Here is a 25,296-nt window from a genome sequence, read left to right on the forward strand (position 1 = left end):
TAGCTGATATGATAATCACTTTTGTTTTTTAAGTATTGAAGACTATGTTAAATATGTAACGTTTTAAAAGTTACTTCGACAAAACTCTATATACAATGGCTAATAAACTGTTTGTAGCTGATATGAATGGGATTTGAACTTGAGAAAAATGGATCACAGAGGGTTGATTACTTTAGCCATAACAGCACTGCTGCTCTTAAGTAAATTGCAACATATCTAACCCTACTTACAATGCTAGTGCATAGTGTTTATAAGAAGTTATTATGAGTAAAAGTAAAAAAAAAAAAAAATAAAGACTATAATAACATATCAATCACATTATAAGCGTTTCGTCTAATACCAAGGATCATCAAGCCGGCTTAGATACGACATATGTAATTATGGTTGAGACACAATATATATTATCAATAATTTAAACAGCATCTGTCTCGGTGTAAACTAAATTGTTGAAATGTAATTTTTATCAGTTTTATCAAAGTTCTTACAAAGCAGAATTAGTTGTTTCTTTTTCATTACGGTCAATTATACTTCTATTTTAACACCATATTGTTTATCATTAATTATATTTATTTTAGTTTCTCCAATTAAACTCAGAAATGGCGAACCAGTAAACTAGTCTTTCTCAGTTTTTGGTTCCGAAAAGACTTAAATGACTACATCATCAGTAATTATGAGTGGAAACAAAGAAGAATGCAACAATATATCAAAGACACTCTGTATGTTGTATCCAATGCCGAAGATAATATTTGTTGAGACGTTATTTATATCACCAAACTACTTTAAGAATTGTTTTTATTGAACAAGATGAAGTTGGTGACTGTAAATGTTATACGTTTTACACAACTTTCTTCAAATCAAATTTAGGTTTATGATTTCTATTAAAATTAAATTACATCACTTTTAAAATGACCTCCAGCAGCACAGCTGTCTGGACTTAAAAACGCTAGAAACTGAGTTTCGATTCCAGTGGTTGGCAGAGCACAGATAGCGCTTTGTGTAGCTTTGTGCTTAATTACAAACAAGCAAACGTTTTAAATTTTATTTCTATGATGGAATGAAACAAACAAAACTATAATACTATTAACTTATACTGACAATACTGTTAGTGTTTCCAAACGCTTTGAAACAGGAATCACATATAACTTTAGTAAGTTCTGGAAAAATCCGTTTTTGATTTAACATACATTGACCCGATAAATTATGATAAATTATAAATTAATCACATCTCTACTAAATTCACTCAGTGACCTTATAAAGAAAAGGAAATTAATTAAGCTATTTTTGAACTAAGCGCAGCCGGATAAATTTAATAAAATCTGACAGGGTACTACAAACTTTTTCATTAGCAAGCGACTGCTATATCCCAGCGGCCGAAACATGAGTGAACTAAGCCTTACCTCTGTCTTAGTTATTCGATGTCTTGCTAGCTTAACCACGGCAAAGTTCCCTTTTCCTATTGTGCGCTCGATGTCATAAAATCCTACACGAATCGGGCCTTTTGGCTTCTCGGCCATACCCATAACTGTATTATGTCCATGGGTTCATCTAGTTTCCTACCTTTGAAATTGACGGCATAGCTAAAAGGCCGTTTTTCGGTTCATTTTCACACTTCATACCTTTTCCCTCTCCTGATTTTAGTGCACGCCAGCAAACACGCTATGACGTCATTTTTTACGTCAGTAGCTGCTGCCAGTTTATCGACTTACGAGGAGAAGATCATACGACCACGCTGCTATGACGTAAGGACCTGCTGAAATGTGGTCTAAGCTTTCTACAAAAAAATGTGGGAGCGAAAACGTTAACTGAAAAAATATAGACACAATTTAAATGAGTGTGAGATTCGTAGGCATTAGTTAAAACAACTCGTTAAACACTATTTTCTTTCTTAAATACACTTAACTCTTTCATAGCTATGTTCAATAATAAATTAATCTGCCAGTGACAAATTTACTTTTCAATACACACTAAAAAACAAAAATACGTGTTTTAATATTTCTTTACTTTACTTACATGAAATTGATACAGTTGAGAGGACTAAAGGAAAATGCCCCTTTCTCCAAGGCGGTATAAACTTTAAATTCTTTATGGTAATACTTTCGAGAGGACATTTCTACTATTTTTGTGAAATTGTTGTAAGTTACGTCGCTTAGTCAGAACTCATACTAAAGCGTGAAACCTTTTATTTGGTGTTTAAAATGTACTATTTATGCACGACGTACCCTGTATAGGAAATCAAGTAGATATAACAATTGTATTTGGTGATCTATTGTATAATGTATAATAGTAATACCTGTGCAAGCGGCGAGAAATGACTTATCTCACCACCCACCTTCCTGTGTTGCCTATTTTTCCACAAATATAACTTGTACAGTATCCAAAAATATTCATGCAACGGCCAAACTGGAAGGCTAATAGACACAAATACATATATGCAAGTAGCTATAACAACGACAGATTTTATCTTAGCCGAGAAGAAAATTATTTTTCAGTTAGCACTAATATGCTAAACAAATACGTATAAGCATGATTGTAAGAGTTATTAAAAACTTTCAAGTACAGTATGTTTTCTGTTGTATCACTTAATGTGTAGGAGAGTTCCAACGTGATAATGTGCACACATACATATATAATCTATATATATATACGTATCGAAACCTCTGTTTATTGTTGTGGAGAGAAAGACAACAGAGCCGACAACAGTATTCAGCATGATTCTTGAAAACACAAAATAATTATATGTGTCTAAGTGACTGAATTAATTATAAATTAATTATTCTAATTGAAATATTTCGATAAGCCTTAATCTTTAGATTAATTAAAGTCGATGTGACGGTTTGTTTTGTTTCGGTTTTTGCATTTTGCGTAAATCCACACAAGGGCCACTGCGGTAGCCGTGCCTAATTTAGCAGTGTAAGACTAGAGAGAAGACAACTAGTCATCACTACCCACCGCCAACTCTTTTACCAACGAATAGTAAGATTGACCGTCACATTTTAACATCCCCACGGCTGAAAGGGCGAGCATGTTTGTGTGACGGGGATTCGAATCCACAACCCTCAGATTACGAGACGAGCTACCTAACTACCTGGCCATACTGGGCTCACTCTATAGTAACCAACAGTAGCTTTAAGATCTCATACCATTATTCGAAATAGACTTATACTCTACAGACCAACCAGAGTCTTTAAAATGCATGGTGGTAGTTTTCGTCTCTTAAAAAAATGTTAATAGCTTTCTTAATAGCAACGTCACGAAATCTAAATTAACAATTTCTTGTCATTATCCGCATACACTCGATACAGCCGTATCAAGCACTATTATTTATGCAAATTGCTTAAAATAATATGACATAACGCTAAATGCTCTTAAATTACTAGAATTTCATAAAATTTAACAAACTTGCGCTTAAAAGTTGTGAATGAATTAATTAATAGTAACCGTCCACCCGAATAATAAATTTGAAAAATTGAGCTAGAAATTGATACTCTGGTTAAGTCTAACTCAAATTTATGCAACTACACGTTTTTCGGCCTTATAAGTTATAGTTTTGCTGCTCTAAATCATACGTCTTTAACACGAATGAAAACTGAATACGGTCTACCTCAGCGGTTCTTAACCGGGAGGTCGTGACAAGAAAGAAAGAGGTAACTGACCGGAAGCTGGCCACATGTTTGAAAGGGGTTGTGTAACTAAGTGTCGGAATGTAGAGGGCGGGCTTAGATATTTGAATATATAATTTTATATTATTTATTATATTATTTTTTTTAATATAGGTATAAAGGTGTTCCTTTGTATTGGTTTATTTTGGACTTCAGTTGTTGTATAAGTAAGGCTTCTTTAATTTTGCCTTTGTTTATGTTTGTTTCTTTATTTAGTATTTTGGTGTTTTCTATGGTGATGTTGTGCTTATTTGACTTGCAGTATTCAAAAAAGTGTGAAGGTGATTTTTTATGTTCTTTAAATCTAGTTTCCATTTTCTACTTGTTTCTCCAATATAGAAGTCGTGGCATCAGCAGAAAAACAACCAACAGAATTGCTCTAAAAATTGCACAGACCAAGAAGCCTCATACCATTGGTGAAGATTTGATTAAGCCTTGCATTTTGGAAGCAACGAAGGCAATTCTTGAAGAACAGCAGGCACACCAGTTGAGGACAATTTCCCTATCGAATGATACAGTCAAAAGTCGGATCTCCACGAGTGAGGATATTCTGCTGCAAGTTGTGATTGCTATGAAGAGTAGTCATGTGCATTCATTGCAACTGGATGAGTCGACAGATGTTGCCTCGTGTTCCCAACTCATTGTTTATGTTCGCTATCCTGACAGAGAAGTTATGAAGGAGGAGTACTTGTTCTCTGAACCAGTGGCCACAACAACTCGTAGAGAAGACATTTTCAAAATCCTAGAAACCTTTCTCCTTAAACATGGGCTGAGTTGGGAAGCACTTATTGGTCTGTGTACAGATGGGGCTCTTTCCATGATTGGTTGCAGATCCGGCTTCAAAGCCTTCGTGAAGAATGTCGCTCCGCATTTCTCGTTCACTCATTGCATGATTCGTCGTTATGCTTTGGCGATGAAGACTCTCCCACTTGGCCTTCAAGAAGTGCTCACAGACGTTGTGAAGGTTGTGAACGATATCCGAGGGAGCGCAACAACTTCAAGAGTTTTTAAAGTGTTTTGTGAAGAAATGGACGCTGACTTCTGTGTTCTTCATTTTCACACGGAGGTACGTTGGCTCTCACGTGGCAAAGTTCTGAATCGGGTGCTACAACTTCGACAGAAAATAACGATGCTGTTGGAACAAGGTCGTACCTCGAAAGAGAATCTTCTTCATGAAAAGATGCAAGATGACCATTTCGTAACAAAGGTTGCCTACCTGGCTGATTTCTTCTCTGGAGTGAATTCCCTGAACATTTCACTCCAAGGAAATCTTGAAATGCTGCACACAGTTTGTGACAAAGTGGCAGCGTTCAAGTGTAAGATTCAACTTTGTTAGAAACGAGTTCAGAACGGTGACACAACGTTCTTCCCTCAGATAACAACTATCCTGGTTTCTATGTCAGAAGCTGAATGCAGTTTCCGTGAAAAAATCTCAGCTCATCTTCTGGTAGTGAAGGCCGCCATCGAAAGTTACTTCCCAGGATTGGATGACCGCTGTACTAATGTGTGGATATTCAGACCCTTTTCAGTGAAGGAGAGTACCATCAGTGATACTGATGTTGCTACCAAGGTAGAATTTCTTCAAATTCATGAGGATACTCAGATGAATGTCATTTTTTCTGAACAAGAGCTTTCTACATTTTGGGCAAAACTGAAGAACGACTATTTTCTTCTTTCGATGTGTGCACTGACTATGCTAATCTAGTCCCGCTCGACCTATCGCTGCGAAGCTGGATTCTCAGCAATGATGGCTCTGAAAACAACGGCACGCAATAGGCTTGTGATTGACGCCGACATGAGGTGTTGTCTATCGAGCACTACTCCTCGCTTTGATGTACTCATGGCTGCAAAACAATATCAACCCTCACACTGAGTAAATAAGAAAGTTTTGTATGATGTTCAGTAATTCCATGGATTTTGCATTTGTTTAGCACTTGTAGCATTTCTCAAGGTTATTTATTTGTAACATTTTCAATAAATTAGGATCTTTATATAGTTTTGTTTTATTCTACCTTTACTCAAAGTTCTCCATTACAAAAATTATTATAGGGGTCACGGTAATAACCTGGAGAGTCTCAGGGGGTAAGACGATGAAAAAGGTTAAGAACCACTGGTCTACCTGAACACTTATGTTAAACTTTAGTAAAAATTTCAGACCTGTAGCTCACGAGACCTTTTGCGTAGGCGTGCGCAAACATTTTGGTTGAAATTGAGTGATTTTTATTCAATACCTTTGCACTTGTGACTATTTTACATTTATACCAAATTTGACACCTAATTGTAGATTGTAGAGGTTTATCATTACATCAAAATTGAAAAAAAAATCCATGAAAATTAGATATGTTTTTCTCTCATATATTTAGTGTCGTGCTTTCGGCGTGAATAAAAAAAATAGGAAGAAATTTAATTAATACTGAAGATTTTGTATATCGTGTATTTTTAATGCATAGTTTTGAAATGGGTAGGAAGGAAAGGGTACAGTAGAAAATATCCAATAGAATAATGCATCAGTTTGAATCACCACAGTCCAAAGTACAGAAAGTGGAAAATTGCTATATCATAAAATCGTGCTTGAGTGTGTCCTGTACGTTGTGTTGGCTGCACGACACACTACAGCATGTCTTGGTTGTTCGACGTCACAATAAATGCTTTGCACAATTAAATTATCGTAGATGTTGATAATATATAATAATTATTTCAAACAAAACACCCACATGCCTGTTGTAAAGCTTTTTAAAATCACCGAATGATCAAATACAAAACATGCTTCGTTTTCTTATGTTTAATCTATTTATAGGTAATGGATTAAAACCATCTTATGATTATTAAAATCATACAAATAGGTACACTGCTGGTCAAAATATTAAGGCCAATGAATATAAAGAAAAAATATGCATTTTGCGTTGTTAGACTCAACCACTTATTTGAGTAGAGCTTCGAAAGATGAAAATAAGAAAAGGGAAAATAAAAATAAAACCTTTTTAGCATTTAATACGGAAAATGTGAACACTATGAAATTAGCCTAAATACTAATTGGTCAAAACTTTAAAACCATACTGAAACGAAGCGTTAATCGGTAAACACGTAACGAAATTTAGTCGTTTGTGTTCAAGCATTAGCGTTGTCAACATCTCCCAGTGACATCTCCTGTGTTACATTGGGTAAAAACATGGCTAAAGCTAAAAAATTGACAGAGTTTGAACGTGGCAGAATTGTCAAGCTGCAAAAGCGAGGTCTCTCTCAACGTGTCATCGCTAGTGAGATTGGGCGCAGTAAACTGCTGTTGCAAATTTCTTAAAAGACCCTGAGGGATACGGAAGGAGAATTTCAAGTGGTCGGCCCAAAAAAATTTCGCCGGCGTTGAGCAGGAGGATTCGACGGGTTGTCCAGCAAGACATCAGCCGATCTTCGAATCAGATTAAGGCCCTCACGGACGCAGAATGCAGCTCAAGAACAATAAGACGGCATGTACGAGAGAAAAGCTTTAAAAACCGTAAACGTCTTCAAAGACCACGCCTCCTTCCACACCACGAAACAGCTTGATTAAACTTCGCTGAGAAGCACCAAACATGGGACGTAGAAAAGTGGATGAAGGTTTTGTTCTCTGATGAGAAAAAAATTAACCTGGATGGTCCAGATGGCATTTTCTACACTACATAGTGGAGGAAGTTCCATCATGATCTGGGGTGCTTTCTCCTACCATGGAACAATGGCGCTTCAGGTTATACAGGGGCCTCAAACAGCAGCTGACTACGTTGCCATGTTTGAGAGAGCATCCTTATTGACTGAAGGCCCTCGCTTATGTGGAAATGACTGGATCTTTCAGCAGTACAACGCTGCAATCCACAATGCCCGCAGGACAAAGGACTTTTTCATGACGAATAACGTGATTATTTTGGACCATCCAGCGTGTTCGCCCGAAGTGAACCCCATTGAAAATGTTTGGAGGTGGATGGCAAGGGAAGTCTATAGAAATGGACGTCAATTCCAAACAATGCATAATCTTCGTAAAGCCATCTTCACCACTTGGAATAATATTCCAGCCGACCTTCTGCAAACGCTTATATCGACCATGTCAAAGCGAATATTTGAAGTTATTCGCAATGACGGCCGTGCAACTCACTACTGAGACCTCTTGTTGGGCATTTCCTACCCTGTTTAGGACTCCTTTGTAGTATGGTCTTAAACTTTTGACCAGCCTGTATTTTGACTAATTTCATAGTGTTCACATTTTCCCTATTAAATGCTAAAAAAGTTGTTTATTTTTATTTTCCCTTTTCTTATTTTCATCTTTCGAAGCTCTACTCAAATAAATGGTTGAGTCTAACAACGCAAATGCATATTTTTTCTTTATGTTCATTGGCCTTAAGATTTTGGCTAGCAGTGTATGTATGACTTCTGTCCGTGATTATGAACTGAGAATGATGCCCATCACTGCGCATAGCAAATTAGATGACGTCATATTATAAGGAAAGCCTCCCAAGTGCAGCCATATTACAAGCTATGGCATTGTAGCCAACAAGAATTCAAAACTTTTGCCACACCCCCAGTGCCTCCGAAGTAAGTTTTATGGACTATTAACGCTAAAGATCAGGTTTCGATACATGTGATGGGAACAGCTCGGATAGATAACTGTGTAGTTTTGTGCTTAAATACAAACACACAAATCAAATTTGTTACGCTAACGATTACTGGTTTTGCTATGGCAAACATCAACCCTTTAACGTTAAACGATTACTGGTTTTGTTATGGCAAACATCAACACCTCAACCCTAAACTATTACTGGTTTTGCTACAGTAAACATCAAGACCTCAACTTTAAGTAGCATATTTTGTATTTCAGGTTAAAAAAAAAAAGGAAAACGTTTAAGACATAGTGTCCAACGCGAGGGCTGCATCTAACCCAATGTCTCAGTTATTCAACTTGCCCATTAATTGTCAATCACGTGCCCAGTTTCATCCTACATATAAATTCTAACAGATAATGTTCCATTCCAATAGTTCACAAGTTATGGTCCTCCAATGTTTCCTTTATCTGCAATCCAACCGTTCACGTTGTTGAAAAATTAGAAAAATTATAATATTCAAGGTTAGATTGTTGATGAATATATGAGTTTTTTAAATTATGATTTTTCAAACAAAACACCATTGAGGTTGAGAAACTTTTTTAACTTTATTTTGAAAATTTGAATTAGCTATAAATCAATGTGTTGATTTTTTTTCAGTTACTGTTTAACACTGCTAAAACCAACATGTCAAACAGATATATATATATAGTTAACGTGAAGGAGTAATTTAAATAATGAAATGCTAGAATTTAAGGAATGCTTAGAGAACATATTCAAATTGAATATTCAGATTCAGCTATATTGAGATTTAAACATTTTTCTTTAGGGACAGAAAGCATCAATGTACTTTCAGGCAAACAAACAAATAAAGATTATGTTATAAAATAAACACAATCATCTGTCCCTCTCTCTAGTGAGGTCAAGTTTACACTTCTGTCAAAACCGTGGTGTTGTTGTTGTAAAAATAAATATTGTGATTTAACACTAGTTTGTGTTCAGTCTCTCTTTCATGTCTAGGAGAGAAAAAAAAAAATTAAAGAACTAAGTTTCCAATAGAGTATTGGTAATCCTTTCTTTCCCTTTTCACTCTGAATCAGTGAATCCGAAATATAATAGTACAAAAAGAAAGACTATCTTTGGTAACACTTCTGGTGCAATTTAACTACAGTTTCTTTAAATTGCTGTCTATGTTCATACTGGTGTGCGAAAGTAACAACATTTCTCGGTTTTATACCAAACTTTCAAACTTATTCATACATCGCATGATCCCAGTAATTTAGAAATAGCACTTTATGATTTTTTTGGATGCTGCTAGTGAAAACAGTTTTTTGCCTATTGCAAAACGTTATAATGACTAAAGCTAGTGTATGTCTTTTTCTTTACATTTGATTTAAGGTCCCATGTTTATTGTTTTTAAGTGTAGGAGTTTACTAACATACCAAAACTTTTTAACTTTTAAACAACTACAGGAACATTAAAAATAAAGTTATCAACCTACCTTATGTACAATGTAAAATTCATTCGAACACTTAGTTATAATTCGGTTGTTTTTATTTCGAAGAGCTTACATGTAGTTCTGAGAATAGAGTTAGAAATACATTATGAGCCATACATGTCTGTTACAAAATACCTAATGATCTTTCGATACATCTGTAGACTTATCTTACGACAGCTTCCTCCCACTATACGTTTTTCTACTATTCCTATCAAAATTCTATTTGATGTTACTTGATGATAAATTTACTAAGCGTAACGACAATGATATTTTTATGCATGAATATCACCACGAGAACCAACTTGCATATAAATCCTTAAATTTTATACATGAGTCATGAGAAAACAGCGTGGGTAATTACCACTTAGTTTCAAGCCTCGGAAACAGTGCCAAACACTGTATGAAAAAATATTATAAAAAAGAGTATTGAAAAACAAAAACAGCATAAAAAACAATGTCAAAAACAGTATTGTTTACACAAATCAGTAGCGGACTATCCATAAAAACGGTCGATGCCAGTCCTACAATTTTAACAATTTAATTACGTTTCAACTCTTATAGCCACATCATCGAGCCGCTCCGACCCCAAGTCCGTCCCTGCTGCAAATGTTTGCTGATTTATCTGACATAAGTCATTGAAAGTAATAAGAGGAGCCAGCGATCTATTGAGAGATTCGGTGCATGTAATTATTAAGTGTTTTCATACATTATCGAACAACTGTACTAGTTAATTCATACTTGAGAGAAGAATATATAAATTAGCAGTTTCAGTAAAAGAGAAAACATACTGAAGGATAATTTCTTTCACTATCGTGAATGTCATTGTTAAAAATTAAACCTTAAATTGATGCTTATTTAGCAATACGTTATTTTTAATGTCTATATTTTTAGAAATTTATACATTAGTCTATTATTTTACACTTAAGTATGGTTTTGATGATGATGAAAAGTACTATGCTGCTTCAGGTGTGAAATTGTTTGAACATCTTGTGCATATATCTCAAAATGTTGGCCTGACAGTGCTGACGGTGTTTTCTAATGTGTTAAAAGTTGAAACTTTGTAGAATGGACCTGAAGCCGAAAGGTGAAAGACTTTCAAAACGTCGTCCTCTACCATTGTGTCTCCACAACAGGCAGTTGCCGTCCATTCTACAAAGTTTAACCATAAATACTGTGCCTAAACAATCTATCAAAGTGTTAAAGGTTGTTAGCGCTTTAGAAAGCTTACTTGTAAGCATGCTTTTGGTTTGGATGTTTATAGTGCTTTGCAATACTTGGTGCCCCCCGCTAGTACAGCGGTATGTCTTCAGACGTACAACGCTAAAATCAGGGGTTCGATTCCCCTCAGTGTGCTGAGCAGGTAGCCCGATGTGGCTTTGCTATAAGAAAAACAAAACAAAACAAACAAGCAATACTTGGTGATTTTTGTACGAGTAAACTAGTTACCTAGAAAATATATTTTACACATTTTCCTTGAATTATATAAATTATATGAGTGCCAAGACTAAAATATAATTTGAAAGTTACTGCAAGTCACAAATCTTGAACTAAAGTTACAGTAACATCGTAAATAATTTGTAAGAACATCACAAAGAAGAAATTCGAAACATTAAGTAGTGTGGAGAATTCAAAGTACACAAGTAAGAACGTGACAAAATTACAACAAAACCTTATAGATGATTTATAAATGCATTGCAGAAATATGACAGTTAAATAGAAAATTTTAAGCATGCAAAGGAATTATAAAAGAATAAATTAAATTTATCAAGCAAACTCCAGTAGATATATTTTGAGTATTAATATCATCCTTATCAAAAGAATGTAATAGTATTCTTAAAATATCCACGATTTAGATGAAACTGGAGGAAACATAATTGTATTAAGTCAGTTGGTATTTATGAATTATTGAGAATGTCCGAAATTGCTGCCCCTCGCTAGTACAGCGGTAAGTCTACGGGTTTACAACGCTAAAATCAGCGGTTCGATTCCTTGCGGTGGGCTCAGCAGATAGCCCCATGTGGCTCTGCTATAAGAAAACACATTCTCGAAAGTTGTGCTGAACAGATAATAAAAATATCATAACGAGAAGCATAGTAAAGACAAAACATCGAAAGATTAAGTAAATGTGCACTTGGGTCTTACCATAATTATAAGAAACCATGCAAATGATTATTTAGCAGACATGACAATCTATTCAACTTTCTTTCTTTCAATTTATGTCCAAGAACCTATATTCAAACTATGTCTCAGTTACCCCAAACAAAACGTATCAAAAACAACACAAATAAAGACGGCTTACGAATAAACATATCAAGGGCAACACAAATACATGTAGCTTGTGAGAAAACACTACTGGTATTAAAGACAACCTACGCAGAAGTTCATTGTTATGGTAAGAAATTACCACGAACAGAAATTAGAATATTAAAAGAAATCTCAAAAAAGGAGTATTAGAGACTGTTTTAAATAAGTTAATAAAACAAAAAAATGAAAAATGGATCAGTTCCAGTACTACTGGTGTTCTCTCGAAAGACAAAAATAAATTAAAAGTGGGGGTCAAAGTATAATAAATTTCTGTGGGGGTCAGTAAATTTCTGTTAAAAACGCTTACTGATTGAAAAAGTAGCCCACAATCAAAGGAGAAGGTGTTATATCGCAAAATTATTGATAATGGTTCTACAACCACTAATATGGAGTAAATCATAATCACAAACAACTTAAAATTATCTTCACAAAATTAAGATGTGAAGTGTTACTAACTACAAGTGTAGAAAGCTATTCAAGATAAACATGGTTAATATTCGGGGAGCTTAAAGTGTGCTGTTATATATAAAACATTTTTTTCTACATAAATTAGCTTATATAAACTTAGCATTTCACATTCAGTCCAATTTCTCTCTTTGTTTTGAATTTCGCTTAAAGCTATACGAAGGCTATCAGAGTTAACCATCCCTAATTTAGCAGTGTAAGACTGAAGGGAAGGCAACTAGATATCACCACCCACCGCCAGCTCCTCTACCTACGAATAGTGGGATTGACCGTACCATTATAACGCCTCAACTGCTGAAAAGGTTAGAATGCTTAATGTGATGGGGAATCGAATCCGCAACACTCAGATTACGGCATAACGCCCTAATCACTTGGCCATGGCGGGTTTCAGTCCAATCTGAATGCGTCATAACAAGGTAGTTGTAAGTACGTTGTGGTGAACGTCATTGCTTCAGTTATAGTATTCAGAAGGTTTACTTAAATCTGGCATTGTTCCTACATATATGTGTATTCAGAAAATATAACTCTCATAGCAACATTTTTTTATATGATTGATTCGCATCAAAACATAGAAGAGTTACTACGGAACAATGAATTCAGCAAAGCGCTATCTGCTGCTTTTGTTAACCCTGTCTATAGACTTATCATGATCAATGTTAAGTGCACAAATTACGCATCAAATTTCGTAATTTAATTAAAATGCATAACTGTAAACTTATTTCAACAATTTGTTCTCAAAACTAACTTAGACTTGATACAGTATCATTCTAAAGCAATTTGTAATGTACGTGACAAAGACAAATCAAACTAATCTCTCCTTTGGTTTCTACACCTCTCTAAGGAGCCTCATCTGAAAACAACACATTTATCGATGTTTAAGAAGTTTCTACCAGTTTCAAAAGTACATATTTAAATTTTCTAAAACAAAATAGTGTATCTTAGATATGTATGTATATACTCGTTCATGCCATATCTTCCTTCTCTATCAGTTTTCTTTTTTACTGCAACCCTTCTGTGTCACCGCTTTATGATACCGTAGCATATGATCTAAACAGTACATAAGGCTTCGAAAATAGCCAGAGCCAATAGCTAAACACCGTTGGGAAGAATAGATTCAAATTCAAATATATATACGTAAGCTAAGTGGTTGTTCCAGTTGTGGTTCAACGATATATTTGACTACCAGAAGATTTTGTATGGATGATTGTTTGTTTGTTTTGGAATTTCGCACAAAGCTACTCGAAGGCTATCAGTGCTAGCCGTCCCTAATTTAGCAGTATAAGACTAGAGGGAAGGCAGCTAGTCATCACCACCCACCGCCAACTCTTGGGCTACTCTTTTACCAACGAATAGTGGGATTGACCGTCACATTATACGCCCCCACGACTGGGAGGGCGAGCATGTTTAGCGCGACCCCGCGACCCTCGGATTACGAGTCGCACGCCTTACGCGCTTGGCCATGCCAGGCCGTTGTATAGATGAACAACAGATTTTGATAGAAAGTTTCTAATGCTCAGTAACAGGACACAAATATCTATTATTTTTTTATAAACTTATCCTTTTTCAAAACGCTTTTGTGTTGAATTATACCTGTATCCAGAATCCAAAAATTTTATTTCATAGCGAGAGATTTCGTAGGTTTAATTACGGTTACAAAGTAAAGTATGTAATAAATTATTTGGATGACTCAAATATTTTTTTCTCGATATCCTTTTGAATAAATACGATTCAAATAACACATATAAATAAATTTATTGATTTCAGTTAATTTCTTTCACTAATATTGTTCATAAAATTAACGATACCAATTTGACAAAGATAATTATGACGTCATTTTGAAGATAAGGTACTTGGTTAACGATAAATCTTTAACAATTTCGTGTTTGTTATGATACACAGACTATCACGATGACTACTTCAATGGGCAAGATAAAGTGTGAAATAAATATAGTAATCTACAGCAATGAAGTTCAAAAAAGCGCATTTTGTTAAATATTGATTGAATGGGTCAGTGCAAAAGAGAATCGAAAATTAATTACATGATGAAGATGCCAAGACGCTGGTACGTCTAGGATTATGCTAGCGTTGCCTCAAGCCTCACATTTCACATTGATAAGAAAAATGTTTATGTTGTCGTACTTATCATTTCTGTTTACAGTTTTACTGATCACTATAAAGCAAACTGAATCTGAAAGTAAACTATTTTCCTATTACTGTAAATAATAAACAATTAAGGGGTTTTATTTTTAAAAAGTCCCAGTTAACGTGCTTGAATTGAGCTGAATTTAATATGTGTTACTGGACTCCTCTAGGCATGACTGATATGGATAGTTTGCATATACGAACTAATATCCTAAAGTGGTGGTCTATGATCTTTCTTTCTAACTGAAAAGCAATTAAATCCGCTCCCAAACTTTCATGGCCCGCTTCGTGCAGATCCACCAGTGTCACAGCGGCATGTCTGCGGATTTATAATGCTAGAAACATGGCTTCGATACCCGTTGTGGGCAGATCACAGGTAACCCAATATGTAATTTTGTGCTTAACCTTAAATCTATAAACAGCTTCACACGATATTAACTTTTGAAAATAATTCCCAATTACTTTGTAAACAATATAATTCATAAAATATGCTTTAAAACATTGTTTTTTTCACAAACGTCTTGCGACCTGCGGTTGGGAACCACTGTTATAAAATACTATTCAAATAAGAAACGAAATGTGGGTTCACAAGTTCGTTTTATTGCTAGAGAGTCATGAATATAACGCCTCCCTTATAAGTATGGTTGGTTAATTATTATAACTACAATAAACAGACTTACTCTTGATTTGATGTTGCATATGATAATAAAAACCTCAGGGATTATTGAAATACTTCAAAAAACGATGTATCCAAATTCGTTTAGCCGTTAGAAGTCCATGAACATCTAATAATAACTTTATATAAGTATCAAGGATTTATTTATTAAAGTCACAATAAAAATGCTTAATTCGTCTGGATTTCACTTATTTATTAAAGACATTTAAGAATGTTCAAATAAGGAGAAAATGAGGATAATGCGTACACTATTTACTTATAGCTTTCAATTACGACAAGTATATTAAACGTGCAACGGATTTTACTCAACAGTTAGATAAATTTCCGAACTGCGCACAATATAATTATCATCCCTAAATTCATTTTGCCGTTCATTAAAAGAGACGCTCCAGTTGGACTTCACCTATATTGGCCTGGCATGGCCAGATAGTTAAGGCATTCGAATCGTAATCCGTGGGCCGCGAATACAAATCCCCGTTACACCAAACATGCCCTTTCAGCAGTGAGGGTGTTATAATGTGACGGCCAACTCAACTATTCGTTGGTAAAATAGTAGCCCAAGAGTTGGCGGTGTACGGAGATGACTAGCTACCTTCCTCCCTCGTCTTACAATTCTAAAGTAGGGACGGATGGCACAGATAGCCCTTGTGTAGCTTTGCGCGAAATTCAAAACAAACCAAACCAATCACCTATATTACTTGAAGCCTTGTGGACTACTCAAATAAGAAAAAAACGTGAATCTCCGAGTTCCTTTTGCCGCTAGAGTGTCAACAAGAAAATATTCACACAATGACTATCATATTTAATAATTAGAACAAGAGTACACATTGTTTAATCAATCTGAATTTAGAGAATAACTTGAGGGCTCGTAAACACACATAAAAAGAAAATAAACCCTTGTTTGTTTTGATACTAGAGAGCGAGGAGTCAGGTATTTACTTCAGATGTTGAAGGATTTAGTTATCAAGCGCACGGTAAACGTCCATGATTCAATTTTGATAAAACGTTTAGAAAAACAAAATATCTTTGCACAATAGAAATATATAAAAAAATTAAATTTTAACCAATGTTCCTCATTTGCGTTTCTTCAGGGCTAATATAAACTTATACACGAATTGTGTATTTTAACCCTGATGAAGCAGCAAAGGTTTTGCAAAATTATAAGCCCTCATACCTACTGCTGAGTCACCGGGAGGAGTGTGGAACATTAGTAAACATGTTTGAACAAAGTTGAATTCACATCTGTAAGTCAAAACTATGAAAATTATCAAAGTATCAGAAATATAAATGAGGGGAGTGTCCAAGCTCGTTTCGCTGCTAGAGAACAATTTATACGATAAGTATCTTAACGATATAAGTGATTTAATTAATTAAATCTTGGGTTCTCTGTTAAATTTTCCTAAATTTTCTTTGCGCTTTTGAGAGCTCTTAAACTTTTTTTGTTTTGTTTTACTTCAAACGCCTCTTCTATTTCAAGACTGGGCATTGGGCAGATTTGTTTTAGAAGGTCATCCGTTTCAAGACTGGACAGATTTGTTTTAGAAGGTCATCCGTTTAGCTACTGTGAATCGAAATCAGTTAAACACAGCCTCTTCTTTTCAATTTAGAGATAAGTACAATTTATTTTTAACTGAAATTAGTGGCATTGAAAATTTCGCCACTTTTCACATAAGAATTTGTTTGTTTGTTTTTGAATATCGCGCAAAACTGCACGAAGACTATCTGCGCTAGCCGTCCCTAATTTAGCAGTGTAAGACTAGAGGAAGGCGGCTGAAAGGGCGAACATGTTTGGTGTAACGTGAATTCGAAGCCGGGACTCTCAGATTAGGAGTCGAGTGCGCTAACCACCTGACTATGCCGGGCTTATGTACGCTAATATAATACGAAAATTTGTTTTGTAACTAAGCAGAATAACTACTGATAATGCATAATTTTGTTTATCGTTGCCCTACATAATCTAACGAAACCTAAGCATTTTTCATTTTACAGTTATCTTTTTATTTAATTCTAACATAAGTAATATTAACCTAATTTTTTAAGATGTGGTTTTAGTATAAACAACAAATTAGCATGACCAATACAGAACTTAAGTAAGCTTCTTTATCCTAGATACAAACCTAAGCATGTGACTTTTCACACTTATGGTCAATCGTTCGTAGTTGACTATACAGACCACATAATCTTTATATTGTGTAACAACTTTCTTTATTTTAACCTTAACTACTCCACTGAAGACCGAGAATGTATCACAGTGGAAATTTAAAACTGTATCTCTAATTCTATATAGATCTTCTTAAATTATTATTCCGATTTTAAGAACTCGTCATCTTTCGGTAGTTCCATTTATAAGACTCCATTTCAAGTTTATTTAATAAGGCCATACTTAAACATTATAAAGGACTGAAACAGGTAAAAGTAGCAGATATATAAACAATTTCTGAATACCTGGCTGGAACTTGCCATGTATGAAATAAGAGAAACAAGTTTGTATGTATTTTTGTAACTTATAGCAATTCACAGTCTTAAATCTAAACACTTCTACAGGTATTTTAGTAATCTATTATAAAAAAAGGTGTGTCTGTGTGTGTGATCGCCATAGCTTCAAAAGAAAAGAACCATGAAACTTTTAAAGTTTTTCACCCATGCTAAGTGGACCCTGAAGATGTGCATCTGGGTATTATTACTTTATTCACGTGTGTGCGAGCGTGCAAGCTCCATAGCATAACCTGTAGTACATCATTTAGATTAACACCTTCTAACATACAGAAAAGCTAGTTCATTTTGATAACAATCTGTTCAAACAATGGCTTTTATGTCATGTTGCTTAGCAGCAAAATTGTCTCTATATAAATATCACAGTACTCTCTAATTCTGTTGTTTTTCCATGTAATTGATGATTGTTTCTTTGTTTTGGAATTTCGCACAAAGCTACTCGAAGGGCTATCTGTGCTAGCCGTCCCTAATTTAGTAGTGTAAGACTAGAGGGAAGGCAGCTAGTCATCACCACTCATCGCCAACTCTTGGGCTACTCTTTTACCAACGAATAGAGGGATTGACCGTCACTTTATAACGCTCCCACGGCTGAAAGGGCGAGCATGTTTGGCGCGACGGGAATGTGAACCCGCGACCCACAGATTACGAGTCGCACGCCTTAACACGCTTGGCCATGCCGGGCCCAGTGTTGATGAACATTCACCACAATTAGTATGGTGGTTCAGTATGTTCAAGCGGGTGTGCATGCAAATTTTCAGTTTTGAATTTTGCGATTTTTATGGACGCTTTTGTGTCTTTTATGACCACTACCTTACCTGCTGTGGAAGTTTATTCACGAAATTGGGTATGAAAATTGATATGGTCCTTGACGAGATACAGACAATTTTACAGTTTCATATTTTGTGTTTAGCAGTTTTTATGACTTTTTGGTTTTACAACTACATATAAGGGCGGTAACTTTCCATGTCCTAAGATAACTTTTCATTAATCATAAATTTACATAACTTCCATCCAGGAGATGGGTACTCCAGCTAGTATTGAATATAAATCGATAACTTTAAAATTATGAAAATAAGACAAACACAAGTATAGGTATTATGTAGTGTATGTGTTTTTTCTTATAGCAAAGACTATTCGCTGAGTCCACGGAGGGTATCGAACCCCTGATTTTAGCGTTGTAAATCCGTAGACTTATAGCTAGCTGTACCAGCGGGGGACGATTATGTAGAGAAACATCAAGCAATATTTAATTTTTCAAATAATACATTGTCAAATTAAAGGTTTAATTTTACATTGAAATCGTCTTATTTGAATTTCGCGCAAAGATACACGAGGACTATCTGCTCTAACTGTCCCTAATTTAGTAGTGTAAGATTAAAGGGAAGGCAGCTAGTCATCACCACTCACCGCCAACTCTTTTACCAATTAATAGAGTGATTGACCGTCACATAATAACGCCCCACGACTGAAAGGGCGAACATGTTTGGTGTGACTGTGATTCGAACCAGCGGATTGTGAGTCGAGCGCCTCATCTACCTGGCCATGCGGACCTACTTTGAAATCACCTAGATACTGTGGTTTTGTAAGTTAATAAATATTTTCTCTGAGCGAGTGGTTGTGAAATTGAGGGATGAACACTAATTTAGGTTTTATTCTGTACAATATTATTCTTAAATAAAACGTTGTTTTAAAACTATTATTGTTTTATATTTTTTAAAAGAATCTATGCATAAAAGTGTTTTTAAAGACGTGTTGTTATAAGTCTGTTGCTGATTTACATTTTCTTAGAAGAAAACACACACAAAAGTTTTACAATTCATATTATAATTTCTGCCAATAATGTAAACAATAACAGTTTTGTAACAACGGGTAAAAAAACACGTATAAAAGTCTTGGAATATTGTTTGCGGAAATAATGATAGTTAAATGTTTGTTCGACTGTATTTGAAACTAATTTCAAAATAGGTGAGTGGAAGTATGTTTTTTATAAAGTTATTATTTCAATTAAAACTTTATACTGAACAATTTCAACTTATATATCGATTTAAAAAGTTGAAGTAAAAATGGTGTTTTTGCATTTTTATAACTTAAAAGTTCTTTCGGTGGTTGTGTGTTTGAACAAATATAATTTCTAATTTCCAAACTGATAAAAAAAATTTTAAATAAAACTCGTCATTACCCGTGCATCAAAAAACAAATGTGACCTTACTTAGAAATAATAATAATAAATATTAAAGAGATATAAATGATACAAACTTTCTTCAAGCTAAGTTTGTGTTTGTTTGTTCCCATCTTTCAGCCCTTATAATAATAAGCCTATAAATATATGGAATAAACGTATTCAGGTTTATTGTCTATAATGTCTAAGTTTTAGTAACAATGAAAAATTTCAAATCTAATTTTGTCCACAGAATACTGACAGGATTTTTTTGTTTGACTTATGTGGAAATTATGTCATAAAATGTATGTGTATTTTAAAAAGATGTGTTCCGCTGTTGTGGTGTCAGAATAAAAATCCATCAAACTCTTGTTATGTCTACTTACAAACAAAATTAGTTTTTCGTTACAATAATCAATATGAACTCGCGAAATTCTGCGAAAAAAAACAGGTTTTATTTACTTTATGTTGAGAAGACAAAGGGAAGCTACATATGGTAAACATCTCTGACACTGATTATGTAAAATATAGGAGGAAAATACCAAAGTAAAAACCACAATTCTGAATGCAAATTACAAGCATCAAAACGTATTCAACAACAGTGGTAGTGAGATTCCACCAGAAATAAAATGTCATTTTTTCCAGAGGCACTACAATTACTGTTGGGATGAGGGGTAATAATACAATAAAGCTTTGACTTCATTTTTTTATGCTTTTAAGCTATTTATATCACAGAAATGTGACGATTTCACGTTTATTGTCGTGTGAAAAGCAAAATTTTGATTCTTTCTATTTAAAAATAGCTGAGCATCGGTTCTCTCTTCAGGCAACGATGGGTAAAAACGGATAATGTATAGTATTAACTAGATTTTATATGTAATACAAACATTTGTTTAATAGTAAAAACTGTATAGATCAAATGTGACAGGCATAGTACACAGCATCTTACATGTGACAATTTTGTTTCGATGCTTGGCATTTACGCTAATCATATCCAACCTCATCAAGTGGGTGTTACTGGCCTAATGAACGAAAACACCTCTACCAGTGAGGGCACCCAAATGATGGCCTAGGACTCTTTGCAATTTGCCTGTTATTCATATTAAGAACTATTTATTGTTTATTCTAATTATTATCGCACAATTTTAGCAGCTTCTTGTGTATAAATTATAGTTAATAATAATATTCCTTGACACCCTGAGAGCTACTGAAATCTAGAAAACAGGTTGAGCCTTCGAGTTTGTTCAACCATTGCATGGTCAACGGCAAAATACCCACCTTAAAGGTATGAACAGTTCATCTATTTGAACTACTGTATACATGCTTCAGACAGAAATGATTTAAGATATTTTACGCAGACACTTTAAGAAACGATCAATTATTAACAATAACGAAAATAGCAATAGAGAAACTTGGGTAACAAAAGCATACCACCTTACACTAATTGCCTGATTGTCAGCGATGTCACAAGCACTAATTGGTGGCCTTGAGGTGGTGGGCTATTGGGGTGAGATTTCAACAGGATAGAATGGCCATATGGATGACGTCACAAGTGACTATGACTGTTTCTTGGGGTGACAGCACGCGAAGGTTGATTAACACTAGGAATTATGTAGCACTCAATATTAATTTTCTATTGGGATTTCTTCACCTGTAGTGCAAGATTTCGAGAATTTTCTTTTCCATGCTATACAATTGTCACGAGATAAAAACTTAGATTTTGATCGTCCCTAGTGCAATATCATTGTGCTTTCTGAATCATGTATGTGTGGCCTTCAAAAATTATGTTGAAAAACTTTGTTCAAATTTATATCATACTTTTTACTTCAATATGTAATTAACTTTTTATGGTAACCTCCGTCAGTCAGTATGTCCGGATTAAAATCCTTTCTATTTACAATTGAATTTGTGGTATACTCCACCATGTATAGGGAAAAACAGAATTTCACTTAAATTTATTTGCGACTATAATATCCCAAAAAATGCTGGACATGACACTATAATTTACATAAAAGGAGGTCCACCATACAGTCTGCCCACTTATTGTGATGTTTACGTTATTTGTCCTAAGTAAACAAACAATGAATGCTGATTAGCCTATAAATGTGCTGGAGGATCACTCACTCTATTGGAAGATACCCAGGTAGTGAAATAACTTAAACAGTGGTATTCAAATACATCACAGTTCTAGTTGCAGAAGATCATTCACAGAAGACTGTGGTAAAATTTCGAGGATGTTTATTATAGGCTAAACCATGTTATATGTAAAGAAATGTATTGTTGTACATTTATTATACTATCTGCGCTTGTTTCAGTTTGATGCATGTAACGTATATTGTTAAATGTATATTGCACACGTCCCGCCTGTCCTCTAAATTTGTAGAAGATTCTTTAGAGTAAAAATCATCAATATATGTCATACGAAAACACTAGTGCATCTTCGAATAGTTCCAGAACCTCGCCTAAAAGTTTATAAATATACGCGACATGAGACAGTAATAAAATATTGTTGGTCAGTATACTATAAGCCTTGAAAGCTATAATTGTAATTAACGCTTATTAATCGAAAAACTACAGAATTTCGCCAGAAACGTTTACAGATTTCGAAAATAGCAACTGTTCAACTTCAGTGAATTAACTTCGGATGTCAGTATTTCTTAGAGGACATTAAACACCTTCATCAGTAAAAAGTCAGCTTGAAGTAGTGTGAGGCCAGCCAAGAAAAAACAGCTAGCTAGCTTATGCGAAGTTTAACAGTATCAACTCAGAACTAATTTTGCTTTTCGTGGACCCAGCCCATCGATAAAATTTTCAGTTCTAGACCAGATATAAGACTAAGTACAGTTTGTAAGTTTGTAATACTCTTGTATATAAACCAATATTTTAATAACTATTTGTAATAACCGTTATTACAAATTATATTGTTGTTTGTATATTAAAATATATTCATGTTACGAAAGAATATTGTGTGTATCGATCTTGTTGGTTTATATATTATAAATTTGATACATACTGACATTCAGTTAATTTCTAAATTAAATTTAGAATTTCTGGCTATTTGAAATATTAATACATAACGTAAGTAACATAATAAATCGGAGACTCGTCCGAGATAAATTATAATACGTAACATATATAATATTACATCAGGTAGTCTGTCACCCTTAAATATCTTCATGATGTTTGAAAACACGTAAGCTCAAGAACACCTGATAGAAATGAATAAAAGCTCTATAACCCAAGCGTTTTCGAAAGGTGGACCTTTCTTCTTCATGGGCAACCTGGTTCACCCCAAAAGAAGAAAGGTTCACCTTCTGAAAGTTTTCGGGTTACAGAGTTTTCATTCATTTCTACCATGAAATATGTATCTTCGTTGTATGGGAGAACGTAATTACGTTAATTAAACCAATTTCTCCCATTAGGCTGTAATTATCTTTATACGCCAGTCAAATTCTAGTGTCGACTGAAATTCGGTAAAGCAAGTAATATTTAGTGTATTCGGTAATAGTTTCGCAATTCAGTTTGATCTGTATGTGACCTTGTATCACAAAATAATATTAGTCGTTTACTAGTAAATTAAACGCAAACATTGTATGTCTGCCAGGATATTTTTCATGAGCTATTTTGTTTCCTTTATTTTTGATCTATCCATTTAGTATTCTACAGAACGAAAGTCACTGTCTAAACAAAGCCGGTTCAGTTGAATCGTATACTGTAAGCCTTTATAGATCAACACTCGATGCTCAACTAAAACCATTTTCGTTGATCCGTCTTTTGAGTTTTCTAAAGAACAACAATCACTGTCTAAACAAAAGATTTTAAATTTTCCAATGTAATCTTATACATAACAAAAATCACTGTCTGAATAAAACCATCTATACTTATTCATGCATTATAGTCTCCCATTAAGAATATTTAATGTTTAAATGAAGTCATATCCGTCAATTTATACATTATAATTTACCATTAAATAAGTCTAATATTACATATTACACCAGTATAGTATCCTGTCAAATATGACGAGAAACCATTGTTGAATGATTAACGAAATTATAGAATTTAACTAAGTCGAATTTATCTTTATCCCCAAAATACACCTTCTCTTCACTTATTTCATCAGTCTTGAATTAATTCTTTAAACCCTAAATGTTTAGTAAAAACTATGTTAAAAAATTAAATGTTATCCTGAACAAAAGATTGTGTGCACTCTGAAAGAGACTTACTTAGCACTCTTAGGCTATTTCACTGTATTTTAAGTCAGGAATAGTAAATGTAGTGTGGATATTACGATTGCACAAAAGATAGATGTTTAGTGGTAATAAAAGTTGGCCTAGAAGACAATATATGTGTTACAATGCCAAAATAATATTCAATAATTAACATTTATTCACCACATAAAACTTTATAAACACTGAATCTATAATTTTAGTAGAGGTAGGCCTATTTATAGTCTAATTTACTACATAAATGTAATGTATGGCTTACCTAAAACACTACATAGTAAATTTTCTTTTGCGTTTGGATACAATTCAGTGTCATAAAACTTCTGAGTTAAACTGCTTTGTTATTATATCACCGAAGTTATGAAAAATAACAAACATTTCAAATAAATCATCGTGAATATTGAGCGTTCAACATAAACACCATAGTTGGCCTAAGAACAGTCAGGTCATAGTTTTATTGCTTTGCGATGACGTATGTTGTTGAGCATTACCAAAATATGAGCGTGAAGGCGTTATCGACAGAACGAGAAATAGAATAAATATTTTTATAGTTCTTTTGCGAACAACAGTCATTTCCTAATTAATACCTTAGTATTTGATTATTTTTCAATAAAGTCTATTGCAGAAGAATAGCCACTGTCAAAATAAAACTATGTTAGGTAACCTATCTATTACAGCTTTCCAAAGAACATAGTGAATAGTCGAGAATGAAGAAAACGATATCGTTATCCATTATAGTATTCTACAGAACCATAATCACTGTCTAAACAAAACCAAGTTAGTTCATGAATATAGCCTAATCCTTTGTTGACAATGAGAACTAACTGGAAGCGTTATCCTCTTAAAATAAAAATATAAAAAAACTTGGCGATTATGTAACCTATTCTTTATTAATTTCTCTATTTTTGTCCATCATGTGGTTAATTATAAATTTCTTTGCATGGTAGTTGATACTTCTATTATGGTCTTCTACAGAACAATATACACTATCAAATAAAATTTGATAGTTGATTGCCCATTCTATCACTTTATTGAACTATTACCAATGTCAATAATAGTTTATTAGCAGATTTTTCCACTAAAATCTCTTGCACAACAATAACCACTGTCTAA

At 34.2% G+C, this 25,296-nt stretch overlaps 2 protein-coding genes across 2 annotated transcripts in view; one reads left to right on the forward strand and one right to left on the reverse strand.

Annotated features, from left to right (window-relative positions):
* Window positions 1-1,677, reverse strand: part of LOC143225177 (serine/threonine-protein kinase SIK2-like) — an 81,260-nt gene extending 79,583 nt beyond the window's left edge. Inside the window, exon 1 of the mRNA XM_076454136.1 lies at window positions 1,398-1,677. Within this exon, the coding sequence (XP_076310251.1) occupies window positions 1,398-1,520 (123 nt within the window). The 5' untranslated portion in view covers window positions 1,521-1,677. The remainder of the gene's footprint in view (window positions 1-1,397) is intronic.
* LOC143227362 (protein FAM200C-like) lies at window positions 1,659-4,995 on the forward strand. The gene is made up of 2 exons (XM_076458816.1): window positions 1,659-1,739; window positions 4,054-4,995. Exons 1-2 carry the CDS (start codon window positions 1,659-1,661, stop codon window positions 4,993-4,995), a joined length of 1,023 nt encoding a protein of 340 aa, XP_076314931.1.
* Window positions 4,996-25,296: the final 20,301 nt, after the last annotated feature.

The sequence above is a fragment of the Tachypleus tridentatus genome, chromosome 9 (assembly GCF_004210375.1).
Source record: "Tachypleus tridentatus isolate NWPU-2018 chromosome 9, ASM421037v1, whole genome shotgun sequence".
Lineage (NCBI taxonomy): Eukaryota > Metazoa > Arthropoda > Merostomata > Xiphosura > Limulidae > Tachypleus > Tachypleus tridentatus.